We start from the raw sequence: 27296 nt of genomic DNA on the forward strand, positions 1-27296 counted from the left end.
GGATGCGCCTCGGTACTGCGCCGTCATGTACTGGACCACTGCACTCTTCTGCTCGCAAAAGCGGGCTAGCATGTGCAGCGTAGAATTCCAGCGCGTAGGGACATCACACAGCAAGCGATGGTGGGGGAGATTGAAGCGCTCCTGCATCTTGGCGAGTGCCCCCGAAGCAGTACTGGAATTTCTACAATGTTTGGACACTCGACGCACCTTCAACAGCAGATCGGGCACGCCTGGGTATGTCCTCAGGAACCGCTGAACTACTAGGTTCATCACGTGCGCCAGGCAAGGGATGTGTGTCAGCTTAGCCAACCTTAAAGCGCGAATGAGATTACTCCCATTATCACACACAACCATGCCCGGTTTCAGGTCCAGCGGTGCCAGCCACAAATCCGTCTGTTCCTTTATTCCCCTCCAAATTTCCTCCCCTGTGTGCTGCTTATCCCCAAGGCAGATTAGCTTCAGCAACGCTTGCTGACGCATGCCAACAGCTGTGCTGCACTGCTTCCACGATCCTACTGCTGCTGGGTTAGCGTTTCCGGATGAGGTACAGCTTTGAGATGCGTTGGAGGAGAAGGAGTCAGAGAGGTAGGTGCTGCTGTTATCCAGTGGGAGGGACGGCGGTGCAGCTGTTTGTGGCGTGGGCAACACCCGTGCCGTAGCAGGTGAGGAATCGCTGCCAGGCTCCACAAGGTTCACCCAGTGCGCGGTAAGGGAGATGTATCGACCCTGGCCGAACGCACTCGTCCAGGTGTCAGTGGTGAGGTGAACCTTGCAGGCAACGGCATTCTTCAAGCTTCGGGTTATTTTGCTGACCACGTGCTCATGCAACTCAGGCACTGCAGAGCGTGCAAAGTGGTAGCGGCTGGGAACCACGTAACGTGGGATGGCCACTGACATCATGCCCTTGAAGCTGTTTGTCTCCACCAATCGATATGGCAGCATTTCGCAGGCCAGAAGCTTGGCTATGCTGGCTGTTACTGCCACGGCCCGGGGGTCATTTGCTGGCAATTTCCTCTTGCGCTCAAACATCTCCGACACAGACAACTGAACCGTAGCGCTGCACACGGAAGGGCTGTTGGTTGTTGTGTTTGATGAACACTGGGAGACCTCAAGAGCACTACTCCGGAAAGTGACAGTGTCAGCGTCGTCTGATGTTTGTGAATGTTGTGAACCACGCAATGGCTGGGCTACTGCTGCTGCTGAGGCGGGTCTGGTGAACCCAAGGGAGGCAGTGTTGTTTCTGGTACCCTGTCCTGACGCGTTTGCCCAAAGAGTGGGATGTTTGGATAGCATGTGACGGCTCATGCTGGTGGTGGAGAGGTTGTTAATATTTTTCCCCCTGCTCAGGCGGGTCTTGCACACCTTGCAAATCGCCATGGTAACATCCTCAGTGCAGTCTTCAAAGAAAGCCCAGACTTTGGAGCACCTGCCTCCTTGCTGGCGATTTCTGTTTGCTCCTCTTTTGCCTCTCACTTGAACTTCCACGCTTGTGGTGCCTGAAATTGCGCGCCGCCTACCTTGTGGCACAAGGCGAACTCGTGCAGCAGTGTGTTCTTCAACAGACTCATCTGTGCTGCTGCTACGACGGCGATGTTCTCGTTCACAAACAAAATCTGGGTCTCTGTCCACATTGTCCATACCCTCCTCTTCCATTTCCTCAAACTCGTCATATGTCATTGTGGGCCACCGCCGTGGAGTAGAGCTCCCCACAACAACCTCTGCGCAGCACACTCCAACGTCGTCTTCCAGATCTTGTCGGCCGACCTCCTGCAATTGCAACCCCTCCTGCCCAAATTGCTCTGGGATTTGGGTTTCCGAGTCCTCTTCGGACTCGCCTTGTATTTCAGTGCGCGGTGCATTTCCCACAGTTAACGGTTGTGAATCCAGGCACAACATTTCTGGCTGTTCCTCCATTGACCTTTGAAAGGTGGAAGTTTGTTGGGCTGGGAATAGCTCCTGCGAATACCCCATTGTGTCCTGAGGTAATTCATCGGACTGGTTATCTGGCAGTTGTGTGCGTGGTGTCGCTGCCGGTTGTGTCAGCTTTGTGCCCACTGGCTCCTTGTAACTGGCTGAGGACTCGGACCTCGTGCGTGATGTGCTGGTGCTGCTTAACCCACTGCTGGACGCTTGAGAGGTCATCCAAGTAATTATCTGGTCCTGTTCTTTTGGATTTGTGAGGGTTGTTGTCCTGGACAACATGGGCGGTATTGAGTGGGTTTTCTTGGGTGCTCCCCTGTGGCCTGTACGTGAACCGTCAGGGGAAACACCTCTTCCCTTGCCCCTCCCTCTTTCACCGGATTTCTTCCTCATTTCACTTATCCTTACAGTACACGCTGACTGGCAGCAGTACAGTGGCAGTACAGAAATGCTATACAGTACCACTATTCCCAGCAGCGACACAGAGCACAATGCTATACAGTGACGGGTGAGCGGTGTACCACTATTCCCAGCAGCGACACAGAGCACAATGCTATACAGTGACGGGTGAGCGGTGTACCACTATTCCCAGCAGTGACACAGAGCACAATGCTATACAGTGACGGGTGAGCGGTGTACCACTATTCCCAGCAGCGACACAGAGCACAATGCTATACAGTGGCGAACGAGCGGTGTACCACTATTCCCAGCAGACACAGAACAGTACACAGAATGCTATATAGTGTGGCTGAACGAGCGGTGTACTACTGTTCCCAGCAGACACAGAACAGTACACAGAATGCTATATAGTGTGGCTGAACGAGCGGTGTACTACTGTTCCCAGCAGACACAGAACAGTACACAGAATGCTATATAGTGTGGCTGAACGAGCGGTGTACCACTGTTCCCAGCAGACACAGAACAGTACACAGAATGCTATATAGTGTGGCTGAACGAGCGGTGTACCACTATTCCCAGCAGACACAGAACAGTACACAGAATGCTATATAGTGTGGCTGAACGAGCGGTGTACTACTGTTCCCAGCAGACACAGAACAGTACACAGAATGCTATATAGTGTGGCTGAACGAGCGGTGTACCACTGTTCCCAGCAGACACAGAACAGTACACAGAATGCTATATAGTGTGGCTGAACGAGCGGTGTACCACTATTCCCAGCAGACACAGAACAGTACACAGAATGCTATATAGTGTGGCTGAACGAGCGGTGTACCACTATTCCCAGCAGACACAGAACAGTACACAGAATGCTATATAGTGTGGCTGAACGAGCGGTGTACTACTGTTCCCAGCAGACACAGAACAGTACACAGAATGCTATATAGTGTGGCTGAACGAGCGGTGTACTACTGTTCCCAGCAGACACAGAACAGTACACAGAATGCTATATAGTGTGGCTGAACGAGCGGTGTACCACTATTCCCAGCAGACACAGAACAGTACACAGAATGCTATAGTGTGGCTGAACGAGCGGTGTACCACTATTCCCAGCAGACACAGAACAGTACACAGAATGCTATATAGTGTGGCTGAACGAGCGGTGTACCACTGTTCCCAGCAGACACAGAACAGTACACAGAATGCTATATAGTGTGGCTGAACGAGCGGTGTACTACTGTTCCCAGCAGACACAGAACAGTACACAGAATGCTATATAGTGTGGCTGAACGAGCGGTGTACCACTATTCCCAGCAGACACAGAACAGTACACAGAATGCTATATAGTGTGGCTGAACGAGCGGTGTACCACTATTCCCAGCAGACACAGAACAGTACACAGAATGCTATATAGTGTGGCTGAACGAGCGGTGTACCACTGTTCCCAGCAGACACAGAACAGTACACAGAATGCTATATAGTGTGGCTGAACGAGCGGTGTACTACTGTTCCCAGCAGACACAGAACAGTACACAGAATGCTATATAGTGTGGCTGAACGAGCGGTGTACTACTGTTCCCAGCAGACACAGAACAGTACACAGAATGCTATATAGTGTGGCTGAACGAGCGGTGTACTACTGTTCCCAGCAGACACAGAACAGTACACAGAATGCTATATAGTGTGGCTGAACGAGCGGTGTACTACTGTTCCCAGCAGACACAGAACAGTACACAGAATGCTATATAGTGTGGCTGAACGAGCGGTGTACTACTGTTCCCAGCAGACACAGAACAGTACACAGAATGCTATATAGTGTGGCTGAACGAGCGGTGTACTACTGTTCCCAGCAGTGACACACAATGACTGGGGGGGACCCTGGCTAGCGTGGCTGGAGCGTGAACTACCCTGCCTGCCTACCCAAAGCTAAACCCACAGACAAATGGCGGAGATATGACGTGGTTCGGGTATTTATTTACCCGAACCACGTGACAGTTCGGCCAATCAGAGCGCGTTCGGGTCCGAACCACGTGACCCGTTCGGCCAATCACAGCGCTAGCCGAACGTTCGGGGAACCTTCGGCCATGCGCTCTTAGTTCGGCCATATGGCCGAACGGTTTGGCCGAGCACCGTCAGGTGTTCGGCCGAACTCGAACATCACCCGAACAGGGTGATGTTCTGCAGAACCCGAACAGTGGCGAACACTGTTCGCCCAACACTAGCTGAAGCAAGAAGTGATCACAGCAAATCAGAGCCTTGCAAATCTATCAGCTGATAAAATTGCTTCCTCGTGATTTCTGCAACTGCTAATCATCATGCAAGGGGCACAACTGCAGTTTTAAAATTCATAGCAAATAACACTGATCTGTTTTCCTTGAATTTCAGTATAAATCAGCTTTGAGAGCACCACAAACAGGATCCAGAAAAGGCAGCACCATGGATCAGAATCCTCTGGATAGTTATGTAATATTTAATGATGCAGAGAAGCATCTGGGGTCTTTGAACTACCAGGCACAGATTGTTACTGATCAATGCTACTCACCCACAATACTTCCAAGTCAGCCCATTACAGTGCCAGTTAAGGAATTCAGAAACAGCGGCATTCTGGAAATGCATTACTTGGATTCAAGTATTCAGTTGCCTGATATGACTCCAGACTTGACACCAATGGACAGGGAAGAGTGGAAACAGGTTTGTGCACAGTGTAATTGATGCTGGTTCGCCACATATCACTTGTCACGTATCATACAATGGCCCTTTCAATTAACTCTTCTACTGAGTTTTCTATTGGGAGAAAAAAAAAATCTTAACTGAAAAATAGCTTTTTTACACTTAGCAACTGAAAACGTGCTAAAAAGTTGGTAAAAAAAAAAGTAATACCATAATTTTTTTTTATAAAAAATATTTTTAGTAACTTCTTGCTTGGTGGAACCTTTAAATGTATTTCAATGGTAAGGTTTGAAGATATCTCCTTGGAGAAAACTCAGGAGAAAATGTAGTAGGATATCGCACCTATATATCATATTAAGCTACATGCAGACATTTACTTTTTATTTGGAATGACAGTCCACTGTCTGAACAAGCATTCTCAGATAGTGGACTCCCTTTTCAGAAGTCTGTTCAGTTGGAAACCTTCTTTTATCCATTTTTCTGCCCTTTCCATCACAAAGTCCCTTTGTCCTGGATGGCAAGGGCCCACTGGTTACAGTATACCTGGAGATTGGGCTGACTCCAGAATATGCAGCTGCCAGACATGAGATATGGCACATGTATGTTCAGGAACAAAGGCATGGCAGCAATAATTAGGCCTTGGTGGGGGAGAAATGTAAGCAATAATGAAACCTGAGAAGGAAATGGAGGAATGGAGGAAATCACAAGTGCAAGTCCACAGTCAATATATAGGCAAGGTACAGGATCAGCAAACCTGTGCTAAAGCCATAGTACAATATAGACCTTAAAGCATGAGGAAAACAGAGGTTTAAGACAATCTCCATCTCCCACACATGTCTAACCTTAACCGTCCCTCCAATGTCTAACCTTAACTCCCCCGCCCTGCATACCTAACCTATACTGTCCCCCAACCTCACTGCAAACCCACCCCCAAAACAACTAAAATTATCTAGCACGGTGAAAACTTGGGCACCGCCTTAGGTGCCCATATAATTATCGGCTGCGGGCAGGAATTTATACAGAATGTCTGTACAGTGGGGTGATGCAATCCAACCAAGCAGAAGCAGCAGCAGTTCCAACCACACAGCTTTAAACTAACTTGCTTTATTCATTGCTTTTGGTTATGGGAATTAAAATGCCATGGCAGGATTTCTAGCTGCAGAAGCCTCGCTCTACACAGCAAAATAACATTTTAAGAATTCTGGATACTAAGCTATATGATGGTAAAGTAGATCCGTGCCTGGAAATCCGCTTTTATTTTTGTCTGACAAGTATGTAAAGCCTACTCCAATCAAAACTAGGAGAGACTCCATACATTCTGGTCCGTTGGCAGAGTTGAGACTCCTTGGAGATTGAATGTAGCTTCAGGTAATACGAGAATGGTAGCCTCAATGTGCCAGATAAGGCCATCAGATTGCACCAGGAAAACTGCTAGAGCCAAGTTGTGTAGGAGAAGGAAGATGTGATGGGTGAGCATTAGACTACATATATCTAAAATGGTTTCATTTTAAACTGGCTTCTCTCTTTATGCAGATAGGATTTCTCACTGCCCTAGCTGTGTTATTTTAGTTATTGTACAACTCTGTCTCCTCCTTGTCTTTTGTTACTAAAGGTGGTTGATATATTGTGGAGTGATCCGAGAAACCAGAATGGCTGCTCTCCTAACAGCTTTCGTGGCGGAGGCTGTTACTTTGGGCCTGATGTGACCACAAAATTACTGGACAGATATAACTTAAAAATGCTGATCAGGTCACATGAATGCAAACAAGAAGGGTTTGAATTGTGCCATAATGGAAAGGTGAGTGTATAACATAACATAGATTGCTGTAACCTCCTTTGAGGGCTGGAACCCACAGGAGCGCTTTTGGCAGCGTTTTGGCAGCACTGCGATATGCTAGCAGTTTGCCAAAACGCTGGGCTAATGTTAATGGATGGGGCAACTTCCACAGGAGCGTTTGCGTTTCCCAGAAACGCAAACGCAGGACCTGCAGCATTTTGGGAGCGTTAGCGCTTCAATGTAAAGTATTGAAACGCTAGCAGAAACGCTCAGCAAAACCTAAACTGAGCGGTTTTGCTAGCGTTTTGCGGTTCAGCACACTGTAACAAAATTAAAAATAATTCACAGGACCAATCAGGATAAAAACGCAAAACGCAAAACGCTAGGCACCCGCTGGGGAAAAAAATACAATGTTGCAAAACACAACCCAAAACGCGCATGAATCCGCTTGCAAACCGCTCAGACAAAACGCTAGCGGTTGCGTTTTGCGTTTGCGGTTTTCAGTGGGTTCCAGGCCTGAATGAACGTTTCCTTTGAGTATTCTCACAGGAGCTGTTTTAACTATTTTATGCCAAATTTGCATTATATTCATGTCATTTCTGGCATCTTATTTGCCTGAACGATACAAATATTTGTCTGCAGCTTGTGATGAACAGAGTGTGTGCTATCGCACACCTGTGCTCATCACTATGGCAATTAACCACTTCCCTACCCTAGGGTTTCCCCCCTAAAAAACCCAAGCAATTTTCTACATTTAACACGCCCCCAATTCATTAGTCAATAACTTTATCAGTACTTATCACACAGAAGATCTATGCCTTGTTTTTTTGCCACCAATTAGGCATTCTTTGGGTAGTACTCTTTGCTAAGAATTATTATATTTTGTATGCATTTTAAAGGAGATAAGGAGAAGAAGAATGGAAAAAGTAATTATTTCTCAGTTTTCAGCCCTTACAGTTTGAAAATAGTGTTACTGTAGAATAGATCAAGCCCACACATATTTGCCCATGTGTCCTGTTTATTTCAACATTTACATCATGTTCCTAGTACAATGTATTGCGCAATATAATATTTGTAAATACAGGTGTATTTTTCCTTTTTTTTTTTTTTATTTGCCATTGTACTTTATCAGTAATTACAAGCCGTGTTTGCCAAAATAACAATAATATACCCTCAGGTCTGCCTGGATATCAGTCAGTTAAATTATTGAGGAAATCCATAAATTGCTGCGACAATTAGCCTGTTTCCATATAAAATACTGTATAACTTGCTTAAAGGACAACTATTAAAGCTAGCTAAAATTGTAAATGCCACATATATTCCCAGTAATTACTAGCAAATAGCAATACAAAGGCTTTTATGTTTTATGTGAAGAAAATATGACATTTACAAAGAACAGTTTTCATTGTGGGCATTACTATGGAAGACTGTGTCCAGCATACAGAAACAATCTGCACTGGCTTTAATACTGTGACTGAAATGTGTAAAAAAACTTATCAGCTGCAGCTCTGTGTGCCTGATCCTGTGTGTCTTTTTTCTCTCTCTGCTTCGTAGTGTAAAATAACAGTTTACAGACAGGAAGAGCTCATTCTGAATGGGAGGGGGGAAGCATGCAAGAACAGGAGTAAAGTACAGGTCCTTCTCTTCAGATACTTTCTCTAGCTGACAAATGTATTAGGCGTTTTCATATATGTAAGAAAGCAGTGTGTGTGGGCAGTGCATAAACAAACAGTACATCATTTCTCTGTGAATAGTGACAGAGAAGTGTAACCTATCTACATGGTATAGCTACAGCTTCTAGCATCAACGCCAACATAAACAGTTGGTAAATAAGGCATTTTTTTTCACACAGGCTGTGATGAAAGACTTATGAAAAGCTTTCTATTGTTGCTGGCTAAATAGGTATGTGTGGTTCACAGAAGGACAGTTTCTTTGATAGTTGTCCTTTAATATATATATATATATAATATTTTCAAAGGCTCAGTATACCTCCCCTACTTTAATTTTGATGACACCAGGAAAATGTGGAACTGTGAACTAGTAACTAATAATGGAAGCATTTAATTCCTGGCTAAGCTGCTGTTTTTACATCTGTTTCATCTTTCTTCATTACCTCTTTCGTCAGTGTCACTCATCTCTGCCTTCATACGTTCTCCATTTTTTTTTTCTCTTCCTTGCCTCTTATGACCTTTTTTCATAATCGACAACAGTGGAATTGGCCCACCCAAGTCTTTTTTATTTTTTTCCCCTTTCATATTTTGACTAACTTTTGTACTTCTAACTTTTTGGGTGATCAATATGACTTTTATGTCTCTATTATGTACAGGTAGTGACTATATTCTCAGCTTCTAATTACTATGATGAAGGCAGCAATCGGGGAGCATATCTGAAATTGAGCCCAGATCTCACTCCACGCTTTGTCCAGTATCAAGTCAGTAAGACCACTAGAAAACTCACACTCCAGCAAAGGTTTGAGAACACTTTCATTTCCTGTTGTTGTAATTATTATTAGTGCTGCCTATGCAAAATTGAGCATGTTTGTCCTATGTATGGTCAGTCCTAAATACATGAAAAGGATTTTACCTCTTAATTCCATATAGCCTCCTCTTCCATATGCTACAACTCCCTCCTTCACTTAGTCACAAACTTTGGCACCAGCAGACACAGACCTTTGCCCATCTGGCCCTTGCAGAAATCTGGTCCTGGTAGGAATTACACATGCAATATACCCAGAGCAACTGGATACTGGAAAATTAAAAAAAAAATCAAGAAGAGTCAGTGGGAAGGATTTGTTACTATAAGATTAATGACATGGAATGCAGAGCCTGACCATTTGTATCTCATAGAAGAATATCTCTTGAAGATATTGGAATTTATTTTATCTCCAGATGATGACCTCACCGAGCCTCCCTACAACAGTGCATGGGCATGGAACCAGTATGGTTGGGAAGAATCACATTTGTGCCCACTAGTGCTGCAGGAATCTTTGTACTATATTTAATAGGTTTTGAGATATTATTGTTTTTAATAAAGGTCAACAAGTTACCCAACCTTACACTGTTGGGGGGGGGGGGGGGGGCACGGAGTGAGCAATTTACCTCTATAAAAACGTTATATCTCAAAAACTATAAAAGACAGAACAGTGATTTTTGCAGTACAAATGAAAACACATGCAGCACTACCCAACCAGTTTTGTCAGTGCATTGTTGTAGGAAGCTGGGTGACATAGTCATTTGAAAAACTTAATTGCTTTTATCTTCTAAATGAAAGCAGAATAAATCTTTATTTTTGCAGCTTAAATGGGCACAAACCTAACACTAACCAAGTGTCATGGAATTTGTATTTGTGCTGATTGTAGAAGGGCCAGCTTCATGCAGCAGACTGTAACCTTGTTTCTGTCTGTGCGCTTCTGTCCACTTTTCAGCAACCTGTATCAGTCGGTAGCATTGGTGTGCTGATAAAAAGCGGACAGAAGCGAACAGAAACTTACTCATGCCTCGTTCACATCTGCAAGCGCAGATGGCCGTGCGATCAGAATGCAACGCGTATAATCGCACGCCATCTGCACCGCCAACCGCTGCGCTGCTGATCCCACCCATTGGAAGCGCGTATGATATGAACGAGGACTCAGTGGAAATGAGGCCTAAGTCGATTAAAAAGTTACAGTGTAATAGATGTACACTAATGCCACACAGAATTACTTTTTTTAATGCACATATTTGGTGCAATTGTTTGAAAATGAATCAAAGTATAAAACCAAAAGAAATTGTTTCCTCGCGTTAAAATTATGAATTTGATTAAATACAATTTTAAATTGGCTCTTTTTACAAATTCTGCAAAATGTATCTTTAATAAATGGATGATTATATTGCATGGATGCGTCGTCTTTATGGCCAGCGCTGCATGCGACTTTAGTTTATTGTTTTAGCTTGCAAACACCATTGTATGATACAGATGAACCTACTATTATTATTCCTTTACTTCATTAGATCCATGAAGTTATATTATTGTGCATTCACAGAGTTAGCGTTGCAGAAGATTCTGCTGTGAGAGCTCTGCGAGAACAATTTTATGCTCATCGTTCTGACCTCATGAAGGCATTTAAAGAGCATGATCCAAATGGAACAGGTAAAAATTCTGTTTCTCTAACAAAATTAGTGCTACACAGAATGAACTGTGTTCTTAAATAAAATCTTTTTCAATTTTTTTTTTTATCATGTTCTCTTTTACTACTATTTTTTTTCAATCAGATAAATATGACATTTGACAAATTTTCTCTGTTTACCATTTGTCTTAACAAAGAACTGATAATTGAAACCTTACTTTATGGCTTTGCTACTTCATTGGATGGAATTCCGTTCATTGCGCCTATTGAGAGCAGCCTGTAGGCAAGAAATGCTCTGCATTGCCTTTTGCAAATAACATGCCTGCACCTTGTAGTTAACATTTTCAGTGGCAGTGGTTATGTCACAGGAAATGGGAGATTCAAATTAGTTCTGCTTATTTGAATTTCCCACTGTCACCAATGTAACCCAGCTACATTTGTTTACAGAACATAAAAAACAGAACGTACAAAATGATCTCCTCAGAGAAAAAGTGAATTGTATTGCACTCATTATCATCTCCAAAGCACATAGAAAGATTTTAATTATTCTAAATATTTTCGCCCAAAATTTCTATTTTCCTACAGTATATAAATGCTCATGTTATTGCTCAGGGTATACTGTATAAACAATCTTTAAAAAAAACAAAACAAAAAAACAGGAATCATAATGGATGTAGCTTATTATTATTATTATTATTATTATTATTATTATTATTATTATTGATTTATAAAGCGCCAACATATTCCGTGGTGCTGTACAAAGTAAGAAACGAACATAATACAGACAAACGGAATACACCAATATACAAAATACATAATTGGTAACAAAATACAGAATCGATAAAGATACAGAATTGGTAATGACAGTGACAAAAGCAACATGATGAATAAAATGTATAATGAATTCCAAGACACAAAAGGGAGAGAGTTGCTATTGCAAGCTTACTAAAGGAACAGGGGGGAAACAAGAGGTGGAAATGGGGGGGGGGGGGGGGGGGGGAAACATGAGGTGGGGTCAGGTGATGTCAGATGAACGTGCTGAAAGCTAACATGTTCATAGAAGAATACATTCCAAATAAGAAAGAGAACACAGGAAACCATAAATCAACAATAATTAAGTAATATATTTTCAACAGGAAAAATCTCCACCAGTGACTGGGCTACAGCAGTGGAGGTGGTTCTTCATCTAGATCTGCCTTGGCGGACTTTACGCTCTCGGCTGGCAAAGTTGACACCTGATGGGGATGTGGATTACCTCTCTTGTTTTGAAGATCTTCAGATAGAAAAACCCATGAAAAAAGTTTGTATTATCACATTGCCTTCAGTGGACTGGAAGATATGCATGAGATCACATATTAACATATTAAACATAATACTCTTATTAAAGCCCAACTTCAACATATTTTGTAGCTTTAAAATGATCAGGGAAAATTAGAACCTCTTGCAATGTTGTTGCACCTGTCTGTTTTCTCACGCTCAATTCAGAGTTTAGTTTAAAATTCTAGGAAAAAATATTTGAGTTTTGGATAGTATAAGGAATTATTGCTGTCCTGTTTGTCCCGTGACAGACAATTTTTATTCCTTCCTGCCAGGAAAGAAAGTAAAGAAAACTCTCCCTGAGGGACAGAAACAGCAACCAATATTAGGGACTCTTTCTCCACAAAACCAAAATAAAACAAATCCATAAATCCAAATACCATGTATCTCACTTGTTGTTTGAGACAACAGGCCAAAAGCAAACCAGATCAAATCAGTCAAAACAAAAAAATATAATAAAACAAATCACACACACAAAAAAAAAAAAAACCTTGAGCATCTGCAAACTGATCCTTGGGGGATATTACAAAGATCAAGCACTTGCCCCCTTAAACTCTTGGCGATGGGCAGTCCCCCACACCTACGGGCCACTCTTATCCAAGTGGAAAACCTAGACTGCGCCATCGCTCCCCCAAACATGTCCAAACATGTTGTCCCTGTGAGGGCCGGAGAGAGCCCAACACCCACTTCTCAACTAAGTCAGACATATAGTTTGAAGCAAGGAAAGTGGGGTTCCGGCACTCTCAGGATTGTAGCAGGAGATTGGACTGGACCTTAATTGGCTATGTTAGATGGAAGTGCATGTCCCTTTAAACAGCGTGCACAGGCTGAGTAGCAAACAGTAAACTTGTGTAGAGGAGGGAGGCAAGGTGAAGCCAGCACTGCAGTTCAAATAATGTTTATTGGGATCAAAGAATGGTAAAAGCACTTACAATCAGCTCAGGTTAGATGCAATGCGGATGTGGTGGGAACGGACGTCCGCAGGGGGACATAGACCTGGCGCCCACCACATCCTCATCGCATCTGACCTGAGCTGATTGTAAGTGCTTTTACCATTCTTTGATCCCAATAAACATTATTTGAACTGCAGTGCTGGCTTCACCTTGCCTCCCTACTCCACATAAGTCAGACATATACCCTATGTGGTGCCAAGGGCCCCCCGACCAACCAGGCCATTCAACCAATGGAGACCTTTTCACATGGGGGTGACCCTGACACCTGAGTGTGTATGTTCTTGCTGCCTGGTCACCTGCTTATTTTGGCCTTTCACCAAAATGACCTGCTTCGCCAACACCGCCCCAACCCACCGCTCCCATGGGGGCCAGGCCCCATATAAGGCCCAGTGCACACCAAAACCGCTAGCAGATCCGCAATACGCTAGCGGTTTTGGGTGCTGATTTCAGAGCGATTCTAGGTATGTTTAGAGAGGTTTTCTAAACATACCTAGTGGTTTTGGGTGCGTTTTTGTGTAGCAGATTACACATATTGTTACAGTAAAAACTGTTACTGAACAGTTACTGTAACAAAAATGCCTGGCAAACCGCTCTGAAGAAGCGTTTTTCAGAGCGGTTTGCGTTTTTCCTATACTTTACATTGCGGTTTTCGGAAGCGTTTCGTCCTCAAACGCGCAGCAGGAGGCGCGTTTGCGGCTTGGCAAAAACCGCAAACCGCCGGTGTGCACCATCCCATTGCAATACATTAGACAAGCGTTGTTATAGGTGGATGCGGCCGGCGGATCGCTCCAAAAACCGCTCGGTGTGCACTGGGCCTAACATTTGTTGAAGAGTGGGAAGAGTTAAAATGTCTTAATTTTTATTGCAGTCTTGCATTTCCTGTCCCTAGGACTACCAGCTGTCATATTAAAGTCACAAAGTTACCAGACAGCTGAAGTGTTTGGTAATTGCATTATTTGCAATAATGACTCCTGCCAGGATGCTTTTTGCTTTATAATGTAATCTTTATCATGGGTTGTTGAATGCAAATACTTTCATATTTACTATATGTGAACAAATTTCACGTTTCTTTTCTGCACAATGCATGTATAATACATTGTTTATTTGCTCGATGTCAGCCAAAACATGTGCGCTAAGCCAAATATGCTTGTGATGCTTTTTATCTTTTTGCTGGTTATCAATAAAGCTTGATTAAAAAAAGAAAGTCACAAAAGTCCTTGGAGGTCTCAAGGACAGGAAAAGAGGGAAAAACGTCTCCTCTGACAAAACAGGCTGCATTAACAAAAAATGCTACTGTAAATAATCACATGTGCTAGTAATCTAAAACATGTATGTATATTTAACGACTATTTGACCTAAGCCCGTTTAAAAACGCGCTCTAGGTCTGTCACACCGCTGCCACCGCATGCATGCGCACCCCCCTGCTGCACACACGCACCTGTCCGATGCGCATGCACCCGTCCGCCCGCGAACATGCCCACCCGGCTCCCTGGCCCTGTCCTCCTATCCCAACGACTGTCCATGCTGCACATGCACAGTAGCACATACGCACAGACACAGGGACAGGATGACGCAGGGACACTTATGTTTTATTACATAGGATTGTAATTAATTGCACATACCCTACAAATATATACATAAACAATCAAAATACTAAAGAGTATCCCCCACACACTCACAAACACCATGCACACCCTCACTGCAGTGAGCAACAGAGAGCAAGGCTGGGAGAATACCTATATATGCTGACACTGGGCTGCTTGTTTCATCATAGGTCTGTCAAAAACTTTTAAGTCACTTCCTTGTTAGGTATATAATATACCTCTCACTCTTAGAGGGCTGCAGAGTGGATGGAGAGTCTAGAATGATGCTAGATAGAGCGCGTCTGTGTCCTCTGGACTGGTTCATCTGGCTTCTCCTTTCACTTGTATAGCAATGAATGAATGGCAGTATGTGAGCACTTCATTGCTATACAAGCAAATAGAGGAGCACTCTATGCAGACCTCAATGGTCTCTGGAAAAGACAAGCTTGATGTCCCAATCACAGAAATGTCGGTGATGATGCTGTACACCTCTACCTTTCATCAAACTGTCTTTTTTTTTTTTTTCTCCTCTAGGTGCAACCAAACTTGGTAGAAACACTTTACAGATATAAGGCAGATCTGGAGATCATATTTAATATAATCGACAAGGACCATTCAGGTAAGATATCATGTGATAGGCATGCACACTATTACTTTTGCCATGAAGGGCTCTTTTCCACTAGCTGCGATCCTCTTCAAAAAACAGATCACAACTGTTTGCCGATTGCAATAGCACCATGATTTACATGTTAATCGCAGTGCACTTTTACACTAGCATGCTTCATTTTTTGTCCAAACGCAGTCCCCTGCCTGACCAATTGCATTTCATTCATGATGGCTGCACGACTGCGCTTGCGATCACACTTGCTAGTGGAAAAGGGCCCTGATGGATATTGGATAATTGCATACTACATAACCCATCTGCTAAAGATATAAATAATTATGCATTTGTGTTATTTCCAGTCTAACGTTTTATTATGTTGTAACTATGGCATTGTCTGCTCCTATGTTAGCCAATGGATTCGTTCACACAGCAAAATTTTAATTAACTACTTAGGTGTATGCATATGATTGCAGGCAATCCAAATTATCTACAGTTGGTCTCAGTATTCCTAGAATGACGTGACTTTACATTCCCAGTTCTACCTAGAACAAGGCATTTTTCCTTTCTTTCACAGTAAAGTTTAAGGCTGCTTACACACTAAGACATTACAGGCGCACAGTAGTGCAGCCTGTAACACTCCCCCAACGCACAGCAATGTAACACAAGTCATGTGGGCTGTTCACACTGCCCACGTTGCATTACTTGTAACGCTGCACGCTCTTCCGAAAGTGCAGTATACTGTAGGGTTACAGCGGCTTAAGCCGCGTTAGACTGTTTGCACATGCTCAGTCATGTTGGGGAGAGCGGCCAGGCACATGGCTAATTAATATTCACTGCACGTTGTGACGTGCAGTGTTTACTTCCGGGTGCGGCCGCTCTGTGCGGCGATTGGCCGGCGGGACCACGTGATGCCGCATGCGTCCAAGAGTACGCATCACGGCATCGCGGACGCCAGTGAGCTGCACAACGCGGCTCACTCTGACGTCCACATCGAAGAGTGCCAGGCCTTGCGTTAGGTGCTACGTTAAGGTCACATAACGTGCACCTAACGCAACGTCTTGGTGTGCAAGTAGCCTAAAGAGAATCTGAGTGAGAAGGATATGGAGGCTGACATGTTTCTTTCTTTCTAAATAATGCACATTGTCTCGCTGCCCTGTTGATCCTCTGCCTCTAATACTTTAAGCCATAAACCCTGAACAAGCATGCAGATCAGATGTCTATGACAAATCTGACAAGAATAGCTGCATGCTTGTTTCAGGTGTGCGATTTAGACCATACTGTTCAGAAACATCAGCAGGACTGCAAGCTTACATATGTCTCACACCTCTGGCTCATTTTAAGGGTCCAGGGCTGTAAATGAAACTTTACTCTGTAGTTTATCTGCTGGCAGACTTTAGCATAACTCCACTGATAAATAGAGGCTGTAAAACTCTGTACGCCTAATAAACGCATCTGTGTGTAGGGCACACATAAAGTTTCAGTAGTTCAAGATTTGTCTGTATGGGAGCTGAATAACATAAAAAAAAAACGTAAACAGGTAGATTTTAACTTTTACACACAAAATAAGATGTTGGGGTTCCAAGAAAGTCCTATTTAGCATAAGGCTCGGTTTACATTAGCACTTGGTAATCAGATACCTGTTGGCATCCGTTGGTATTCGTTTCTGTTCCATTTTGCATGCATTGTAAATCCGTTTCACTTCCGTTTTTAAAGTGGAAGGTGCTAAAATTAGCCCTTTTAGGAAATGTGTGTGTGTGTGTGTGTGTGTGTGTGTGTGTGTGTGCCCTGCAAAATGTGAAAACATGTTTTGGTCAGTGTGAGTATAGAAACTACTTAGTGGAGGTGGAGACAAAACAGAAAGGACAGCACGGCCCTTCCCATGTCACTCTGCAGCAGCCAACACTTGCATTGGTCTGGCTCTCTCACTGGGTTTTGTCTGCCCTTTCACTCTTTAGTCAAACAGATCAGGGTGAAAGGGACAACATGACAGGGATCGGCTGTTTCTGCTTATTGACAAGAGGAGTCTTGCCTGATTAGATCACATCCAGTCCAGCATCAAGAGTACAATAGAGAGTTGACTGGAAGTGACTAGAAAGGTCAGTTTTAACTGTTAGTGTGCTGTATATTTCAGTTCAATTGGGCTCAGTTGTCCAGAAAAATTGCATGCTTCCCCAAATTTGCAGTTGGCTTAGTGTAATGTGCCAAATGGATCAGTTCCAATGGAGCTATATGAACTAATCCATTGGTTAACATAGGATCTGTTCACATCTGACGATCTGTTGCAGCAAGGTCCACTAAACAGACCTTTTTTATTACCAATGTGAACTGGGCTTTAGGAGTACAGATGCAATTGTTAATCTCATCAGGTTATTTTCACTTCAGGTTTGCTTTAAAGTGGTTTAACAGGTGATGCACTAAACTTTTTTGCCTTTAAAGAGGAGCTGTTAGGTATAGGGTCTCAGAGAAAAAAAACACATATCAGTAGCTAAATATTGGCTGTACTTACATTACATATGCATTTAATTGTCCACGTTTGGATTTCACAGAATTTTATATAGTATTTGCAGAGATTGATGCTCCTGACAGCTCATGGCAGGTTCCATGTTTGTCTGTCTTGTATGAAGCCAATTGTGATGTAATATCCTCCCTTACCCTGCTTCCTGATGATTCCACTCACAAAAAAGATCCTAATGGTTCATGATCTGGACAACACTACTGTGCAGTAAATATTAATTAGCCATGTGGCTAGGAACAATAGCGGACTCATGCATTATACTCTAACTGAACATGTGCCCTGTGAACAACACATTGATTTTTCAGTGTTGTGTGAGCTGGGCTGCAAGATACAAGCTGCTTTAACATGAGCCTGTAACGTCTCACTGTGAAAGAAGCCTTAGGGCGGGATAGGGAAATGAAGGGGAGGACCAAGGGAGTGCAGTGGGGAGAAGAAGCAGCCCCAGAATGCTTTGCAGTATCTGTTGTGTCCTGCCGGCCTCCTTAGGAGCTTGGGAATAAAGAGCCTTGCTGTTCAGCAAACATCAAAGTAAGAGAGATTTTTAACTTCAGTATTGCCTTTTTGGCTTCCTTCTAAACTGTTTAACACAGAATAGAGGTTTAAATTGGCTTTTGCAGCCTGACAGTTACTCTTGAGCACCAGTTTTATGTCATATTTTTAGGTCTCAGCTAGTTTCATTGTACCTCATGATTCACTTGCATTAAACACACACGATAAATAGTTTACATTAATTTCATACATAAATTACTGCATATGCGCAAAACAGATTATCTTATTCAGGAGTGATTTCCCCATGTTTTCATGTGTTTTCTCTTGCATGCAGGAAAGTGCTGCTGGACTAACTGGCTTCCTCCAAATTTATCCCTAGATTGTGGAATTGGCATCAGATTTTGAATTTCTCGGGCCAGCTACTAATGTATATTATTCAGTATATGCTTTGATGTTCTGAGGAAAATGTATTTGCACTGTATACATTTATAATAAGTTAATCAGTTATCTTACAATTGTGTCCTTCCTTATGCGATAGCTAAGTTTTTTTGTACCTCATAGAATTCTGTTTTGTGTCTCTTTCAGGCTTAATTTCTATTGAGGAGTTTCGTCAGACATGGAAACTCTTTAGCTCTCATCTTCACATCAGTATAGATGATTCAACTATTGATGATCTCGCCCACAGCATAGACGCCAACAAAGATGGCAGCATTGATTTTCATGAGTTTTTGGAAGCCTTTCGTGTAGTTCACAAATTTGAAAGGAAGGACAGCAGAAGAAGATGAAAGGTTCAGGCTAATCTTTAGGGTCATGATGAAGTAAAGTATCTCAGAATGGAGTCCATGGTTGCACTTCAGAGTCACAGTCAGCGGCCTTTCCCTGCATGGAGCAGTTGTGATGGGCTTATGGAGATGACAATGATGGTTTGCAGTGGCTCATCAGATACTGAGGAGGAAAACTATACTGGTTATTCGGATTTTGGTCATACAGATGGAAAATATGCGGATATCAATTCATTCAATATGATAAATTATATCTTGGTCCTCTGGCATGTTGATAAGATTCTGATAGGACGTTAGTGCCACATTTATAGGCACTGACTAAGTTTCATGTAAATAATATTTGCTATCGGTACAGAGCTCTCATACAAGCAATGAAATGACAAATAATAATGCAGATATGAATACATATAATATAAAACCAATCTGTAATCTAAGTAATTTATCATAGGACTTTGCTAGATAATAACTTTGTATATATCTTTTTAATTCTAAGTATAACATTAAAGGGGTTCTTCCGCGAAATAGGAAAAAAATAAAAAGTGGTTTATTTATAAACTATTAAAAATCCTCTTCAAATAGTGCGAAAAGTGTTTTTTAAAAATGAATAGTTTCATCAAAGTAACACCTAATGTAATCAGTGACGGATGACGCCAGGGAGGCTAATCCATTTGTTAGGGGTGTTTTTTTTTGTACTATAATATCACAAACATAACTGCTGCGTACCTAGTTGACAGTTCTGTAGTCCATTGCTGTCAGGAATGGCTCTTACAATTAGAATAACGGCTGTTATCTCCCGGAGCTCTGCGCAGTTATTTATTTTAGTTTCACGGAGGGAGAGAGAGGACCCCGGAGCAATGAATCAGGCAGAGGGAGATCAGCTGATCAGTGAGAACGTAGGGTGTCTATGCAGAATCCTCTAGCGAGTGATCTCTTTGTCGCTGCAAGATTTATTGGTTTGTGTTGAGTTCTCCAGGCAGCTAAAAGTTAATAAGAAAACACAAACCCATAAATCTTGCAGCGACAAAGAGATCACTCGCTTTCAGGAGATAAAGAGGATTCTGCATACACGCCGTAGTCTGGTTGCCGGGCAATGACGTCAACAAATTACGTTCTCACTGATCAGCTGATCTCCCTCTGCCTGATTCATTGCTCCGGGGTCCTCTCTCTCCCTCCCTGAAACTAAAATAAATAACTGCGCAGAGCTCCGGGAGATAACAGCCGTTATTCTAATTGTAAGAGCCATTCCTGACAGCAACGGACTACAGAACTGTCAACTAGGTACGCAGCAGTTATGTTTGTGATATTATAGTACAAAAAAAAAACCCCTAACAAATGGATTAGCCTCCCTGGCCGACATCTGTCACTGATTACATTACGTGTTACTTTGATGAAACTATTCATTTTTTAAAAACACTTTTCGCACTATTTGAAGAGGATTTTTAATAGTTTATAAATAAACCACTTTTTATTTTTTTTCTATTTCGCGGAAGAACCCCTTTAAGTACAGATTTTTGTAATGTTCTATGCAAACATCTGCAGCAGAACTACAGCACTTACACTGACTTTAAATTATTGTGTGTTTAGGGTAATGTCCTGCGAATGGGCTTCTTATATTGTTATGAAATACCGTATGTGCCTTATTGATCCCTTATCTGTTGTTAGTCATGTTAAAAAAAGTAATATGTCCTCCAATAGTGATTTGGGCGAAAGTGGTGTAATGCGGGGAGTAAAAGTAAAAAGGTAAACACCAAAATGGTGGCTGTTTAAAGCGGAATGAGGCTCAGCATTTCTTCTTTACTGTAACAAAAAATTATTTACAGCATATTCTATACAACCAGCATTTTTTTTTTTACTTAAACATTCAAAGGGTTACACACACGGCTGGAAAGTTCAGTGCAGTGAAATGTGGACGCATCCGAAGTTGTAGATAACGTTATCTTGTGTTTACTTAAATGTATCATGTGAGGAATGTGACACATTCTCTGACTGTGCATAAGCTGCTGGACACAGAGAGACACTGAAAGCATTTCTGCCTTCAATACATAATTAATAAAACCAGTTATGAATAAAATGCAAAGTCAGCTCACAAAGCAAAAAACTGTACTTTTGGGAACCTATAATTTCTAAATAAATAATACTTATGTACAAATGCAAATATGATAACCATATGGCATATAAAAAGTAGGAAAACATGTTTTTATTGAATATTATGTCAGGGTTTTATACTGCTTTAAAGGGACTCCGAGCAGTGCAGAAACTATGGAAAGATGCACATCATTTTAAAGCTCTCTTTCTCCTCTTTCCAATGATATATAAACCGCCGCCCTACGCCTTTTAGTTTTCGCTATTTTCGCGATTGAAATTGCTGCGGCCGCAATTTCGATCGCGAAAATAGAGAAAACTAAAAGGTGCAGGGCAACGATTTAGGTGTCGCCAGAAAGAGGAGAAAGAGAGCTTTAAAATGATATCCATCAAGCCATAGTTATATTGTATATTACACAGGACGACACTTTCCCCAGTGTCAGCAGCTCCATTCTGCTGAATGCAGCTGCTGACTTTGACAAAAAGTCGCCCTGTGTAATACAATATAACTTTTGCTTGATGGATATCATTTTAAAGCTCTCTTTCTCCTCTTTCTGACGACACCTACGTCATCGCCCTACGCCTTTTAGTTTTCTCTATTTTCGTGATTAAAATAGCGGCCGCGGCAATTTCAATCGCGAAAATAGCGAAAACTAAAAGGCGTAGGGCGGCGGTTTATATATCATTGGAAAGAGGAGAAAGAGAGCTTTAAAATGATGTGCATCTTTCCATAGTTTCTGCACTGCTCGGAGTCCCTTTAAGGTGGTTTTTTTGGAGAATGCTGGTGTTTGTCATGGTAGGGAAGATGGAGAATAGAATACTCTGACTCTGTATCACCATATGTACTTTTGCACGCCATATGTGCCTTTCAATCACTGCTCCTTTCAGCTGTTGAATAGGAATGTTCATAGTTTCACATTTGATGTCCATCCATCTTAGTGGCTGCTGTTCTCTTTTCTTTTGCCCTCAATTTTTCTAAGCATCAAGGCTTTCTCCAAAGAATATGGTCTTCTCAATATATGACCAAAGTATTTAAGTTTTTTAAGAGTAGTATCTATGACTAAAACTCTGGCAACTCCTTGAAATAAAGTAACAGCACTGCTATACACCAGTTTCTGATTACGGGGGATTTTTTTGCAGTTAGTATAGTGTAGGTGATGGGTCCTTCATTAAAGTCGTGAGAATGAAACCATTGCAATTTGCTAAATATTCGTCCTGTGCGGTGGTGGTGGTATCTGCATAAGGATAAAGCCCATACAGACCACTAACAGCAAGAAGATGTATATGGTATTTCCAACAGCACCAGGCCACCTGTAATTACACCATTCACTTTTGGGTGTAAGCTGCATATACAGCGTAATTGTTGAGCTAAAGTCCATAGTGGAAAACAAGCTGTATCCCCTCACCACTTCCGATGCACAGTGCCTGCAGGAAGGGTACTACTGCTGGCATCCCAGAGGGACCTATGTCATTATAAACTGCTAGGCTGTAATCAACAAGGCCACAAACGCTGTGTATCGAGAAGCGATCACTCCAGTGATAGAAACTGTCCACTAACATGTAGCACCCATTTCCCTGGCTTCCTTATTTTTTTTATGAGATATGGTTTCATATGTTTAATATGTTTTTCATATTCCATGTGTGTAATAAACATGCATAGATATTGTATGAGTGACCCTGTCACTTTTCAACCAAAAAGTTGCATAGCCTTTGCTTCAGTTATTAAAAAAACAAAAAAACAAAAACTAAAGTTGTAATTAATTCAAATGTAGTTATTTTATGTAAAATGTAATATTTCCCATATTTATTAATGGTAAAATAAGGCATGTACTGTGAATATTGAATGCAGGAAAACAGAAGAAAAAAAAAATGTATGCGAAGTGGCACTCAAAAATGATTTGTCATTCTATTTTCTATTCAATTTGCTGCTCTTTAAGGGAGTGTGGGCTTATTGATTTTTACTTTAGAAAAAATTCTAAAACGTTCTTACTGACTTCAGTGTGTTATTGGATGGTGTTTATTCGTGTAGTGATTTCTTATATCCCAATTGTAGGCACAGTACTAAATATTCTATTCAGAGCTGGTTCTAGAGTTTTTGCTGCCTGAGGCAAACTTGTGAGGATACACTCCCCCCCCCCCCCCCCCCCCTCCAGATTTGAAATGGTCACACACAGCACCCGACAATTTACACCGCACGTTATAGCTGTGGTGTGATTAAAAAAAAACCATCCGCATAGGTCGGCAGGTGGCCAGGTATAGGTGCCCCCTATATAGGAAGCTAGTATAAGTGCCCCAGTATAGGTAGCCAGGTATAGTTGCCCCCAGTTTAGTTACCCTTAATATAGGCAGCCAGTATAGTTGCCCTCAGTATAGGTAGCCAGTATAGTTACCCCCAGTATAGGTTTCCAGTATAGCTGCCCACAGTATAGGTTAGCCAGGTAGGTTTACCCCCCTCCCCCCCAAATTTGTCACTCATTTACTTTCAGAGTTGTGGCCACCTCCTCCAGGGTAGCAGGCTCCCCCTTCTCACTGCTACTACTACTATTATAGACCTCAGATCAGCACGACCCGCATTGCCGCACTGAAGGGAGGAGAACTTCACCCATACATTACAGAAAGTACTCCTGTATATGTGCCGTTACTAGGGGAACCGCTCTCTTCCCTTCAGAGCGGCACTGTAGGTCGCCGCTGATCTAGTAGCAGCAGCAGCATCTATGGAGCTGTTCACAGTGCTGCATTGTAACCGCTTGTTATTGCAACTCATTGCATGCAGGCTTTCTATAAGTCTATCTATGTCTAGTCTCCATTGCAGTTCATAGTCATAACGTTTTATAACACTTGCGTTATGCAACGGACCACTATGAACTTAGCCTGAGTGTCTGACTTGTATTCCTAGCATCAGGAAGGTCTCTGCACATAACAATCACTTTTACACACTTCATGACATGGTGCAATGCATGCCTGTGTAGGCAGTGATGCTTGACACCTTCCTGCTGTTCTCACCACAAGGGGAAGGGCAAAGACAAACTCCTCCCAGAGGATCACAGCATGCACTTCACCATGTCCGTACTACAGACAGTGCCTGGTAATGGGGCTCTTAACACGGTACTATAAAAGTGATAATTTTTTTTAACATAAGCTAACCAAGAATTGTAAAAACAAAATATATATCCTTGGATATATGCAGTGATATTTGCCTCATTTTGAAAGGATTTCCTGTGTTGATAAAATCAGATCATGCAAGTAAGCCTATGTGGTTTATGTGCTGTCTTTCTTGTCAACATACTGTAAGGTACAAGTCACAGTAATGATTAAATAGCAAATAACTCTGTATATGATTTATTGAATAAATTGCATCGTTGTTTGTTGGCTGGATAGGCCACCAATTTAATTTCTGTATTTTAAGAAGACAACAGTAAGTGTGTGCCATAGATTGAGGAGGAGAGATAACATCATGTGGTGCTACACTGGCACCCCCCCCCCCCCCCCAAATAACATATGGTTAACAGTTTCCAGGCTCCAGCAGCATATAGTAAACAGGATCTATCATGTAAAAAAAAAACCCTCTCCCTGTCAGCCTGAGTCTATGTAGGCAATAAGTAAATCAAGGGTCTTATCTATTTGCCATGAATACCTCCACAATCCTTTCAAGATCCCTTGTAATTAATGCATCTGGATGACACTTATATTTGCAAAAAAAAAAAACAACTCTCTACCGCCTTCTGACTGTATGTTCTAAAATTGACAGTCATCAAGAGTAGAGTCTGAAGAGAATGCATACAAGCTAAAAGTTTACTGCTTTTCTTTTAAATTAGTTATTAAACTAGAGCTTGAATCAGGATAATCCTGCTTTAAAACTTCCTGTCTGTAAAATACAAGCGCTACTCTCCAGCAATGCTTAGCTACTAAGATAAGGATTTACACACAGTGTCTCTCCCTCCTGCCTCTTCCCCCTCCCCCCCCTTGTAAAGTCGTGAGACACAGGCTGCTTGTGATAACATTTGGTTCCTGAACGAGTTAGCCTGAATTTTATCACCCGAGTTTATAATAAAAAAAAACAAAACATTAAGGCTTCCCACACAAACTTCGATTTTGATTACCCAAATGGGCCCCACCAGCCAGCGTGACCTGTTTGTGCCTCTACCCCCCCCCCCCCCCCCCCCCGAAAAAAAAAAAAAACTTTGAAAAACATAAAAGAACTTTGTCCAGTGGCTATTTTTTTACCTCCAGGGAAACTAGAGCCAGCTCTTCTCTCTATAAAATCCTGAAGGTAATTTGTCTAAGTATTCCTATGTAGTAGATGGATGGTAGATGGAACATCATGAGAACAGGGAAATCATGTTTGCATTGTTGGCTCCAAAATTATTGTTTACTTATTATATTGTCTATGCTGTGCCAGTGTATACATATTTCAATTCTACATCTCCCACGAACAAGTTGGATCCTTAAGGGTCTTTCTTTATGGGTGTGCTGAAGCAGTGGTGCGATTTGGAACAATCACACCCCATCGCAGGTGAAAAATCACACTGTGAGAAAAAAGCAGAAGAGAAAAAAAGTTAACATCCAGTGTACTTCTGGGATTTCCACCAAGGCTGCAGAGTTTGTGTGTTACTTCTGCGGCGCGGAACACTTCCGTCGCATTGCAGACAGTGTGTCATGTCTCACTGACGTTAATGGCCACTGCAATGAGCTGTGGCAGGGCAGAGTGCTGTGATGTGGTAAGTGTAAAAGGTACCTAAATTATGATGCTTTTATAGAGGGGATCAAAATGGAAAGTTTTTTTTTATTTAAATTCTATACCAAGAGATGGGCTGGAGCTTGGGTCAAGCACTATGTTGGCACATCCTATTGTATGCTTGTAGCTCAAGATGCAGATTTCTGAAAAGGAAAAAGGAAGCCAGCAAGTGTTTAGCATCTGTATGAATATGTATACAGTTGCCAACAAGCACAACAATAAAACACATTTTTAAATTTGAAAATGCAGTGCGACAAGTAATACTTATAATTTACACTTAGCAATGTTTGTACTTTCAGAATTTAACAACTTCCTCTTTGGCTTTAGCTGTGCTTTACCCAAAACAGTTTATTTTCAATTGCAACAGAGCAAGACAAATAAAGCAAGACAAAAAAAACATACCTCCAAGGAGTTAGTTTGGTGTAATTGGGTGTCTGATGAAGCCTGCCTAGCCATTACAGACTTCCACATATTTTTCTCCCCAAAAAAACTAGATAGTCTAGATTTTGGGTTGAGATAATTGCAAATTATTGTTTCAGCCACACATCCTGGAGCTATGTCCAGCTGCCATAACTTTTTCACCAACTTTGAAAAAAAATTTGCAATTGAAAAAGTATCAAAGTGTTGAAAAGTTGTTTAGTGGAGAAGTTGAAAAATCATTTCCTTGAAGAAAACTCAGGAGAAGAGAAAATCGAATAAAGGTCAAGGTGTGAAGGCTTTGTTGTAGAATGATATGAGTTAGGGGAGGAAATTTGTATGCAGATTGGACATCTTATATCAAAAGACCCAATTAACTGTTCTGATCTAACCTCAGCATAATTCATCCCATATGAAATTATAATACTGATCAACTATGATAAGATGAACTGGTGGTGTGGTCACTCAGGGGTCTTAATTATTTGGTTTTTTTTTTCACAGGTAAATGATAGTACAATGTGGACGCCATCTTACACCACAATAATAATGTTCTCTCTGAAATTGCAGTCTGGTCATGTGAAATAGTTGGATTAGATGTAAAGTGTAGAGAATCAGTAGCTATCCTGGGTTTGTAGATGTCAGGGATTCTACGAGAACCCATCACTCTTGTTTTTGTATGGAAAGTTATGGCCTTAGGCATGCTCCAGTTTATTACCTGTCCATGGCCAATCGGGGAAGGTTTCAGCTATTTATCCAGCTATGTAGAACATGCAAGGCAGCGCCACATACATCTTTGTCATTTCCCATACAGACCTGTGATTAAGGAGCAATTTGACTTGAAGACTAAAAGAATCCACAGCAGTTAGAAGCATCTGTTACTCCTAAGCCACACTAACTGGATCTGTCTATTGCATTACCTCAGAGCTCCTCACAACACGCATATATCTA

General features: G+C 42.1%; 1 protein-coding gene across 1 annotated transcript in view; it reads left to right on the forward strand.

Annotated features, from left to right (window-relative positions):
* Positions 1-19329, forward strand: part of LOC137545217 (serine/threonine-protein phosphatase with EF-hands 1-like) — a 134643-nt gene extending 115314 nt beyond the window's left edge. The window contains exons 16-22 of the mRNA XM_068266341.1: positions 4705-5010; positions 6602-6787; positions 9093-9235; positions 10788-10894; positions 12008-12171; positions 15259-15343; positions 18918-19329. Of these exons, the coding sequence (XP_068122442.1) occupies positions 4705-5010; positions 6602-6787; positions 9093-9235; positions 10788-10894; positions 12008-12171; positions 15259-15343; positions 18918-19117 (1191 nt within the window). The 3' untranslated portion in view covers positions 19118-19329. The remainder of the gene's footprint in view (positions 1-4704; positions 5011-6601; positions 6788-9092; positions 9236-10787; positions 10895-12007; positions 12172-15258; positions 15344-18917) is intronic.
* Positions 19330-27296: the final 7967 nt, after the last annotated feature.

This window comes from Hyperolius riggenbachi, chromosome 2, assembly GCF_040937935.1.
Source record: "Hyperolius riggenbachi isolate aHypRig1 chromosome 2, aHypRig1.pri, whole genome shotgun sequence".
Classification (NCBI taxonomy): domain Eukaryota; kingdom Metazoa; phylum Chordata; class Amphibia; order Anura; family Hyperoliidae; genus Hyperolius; species Hyperolius riggenbachi.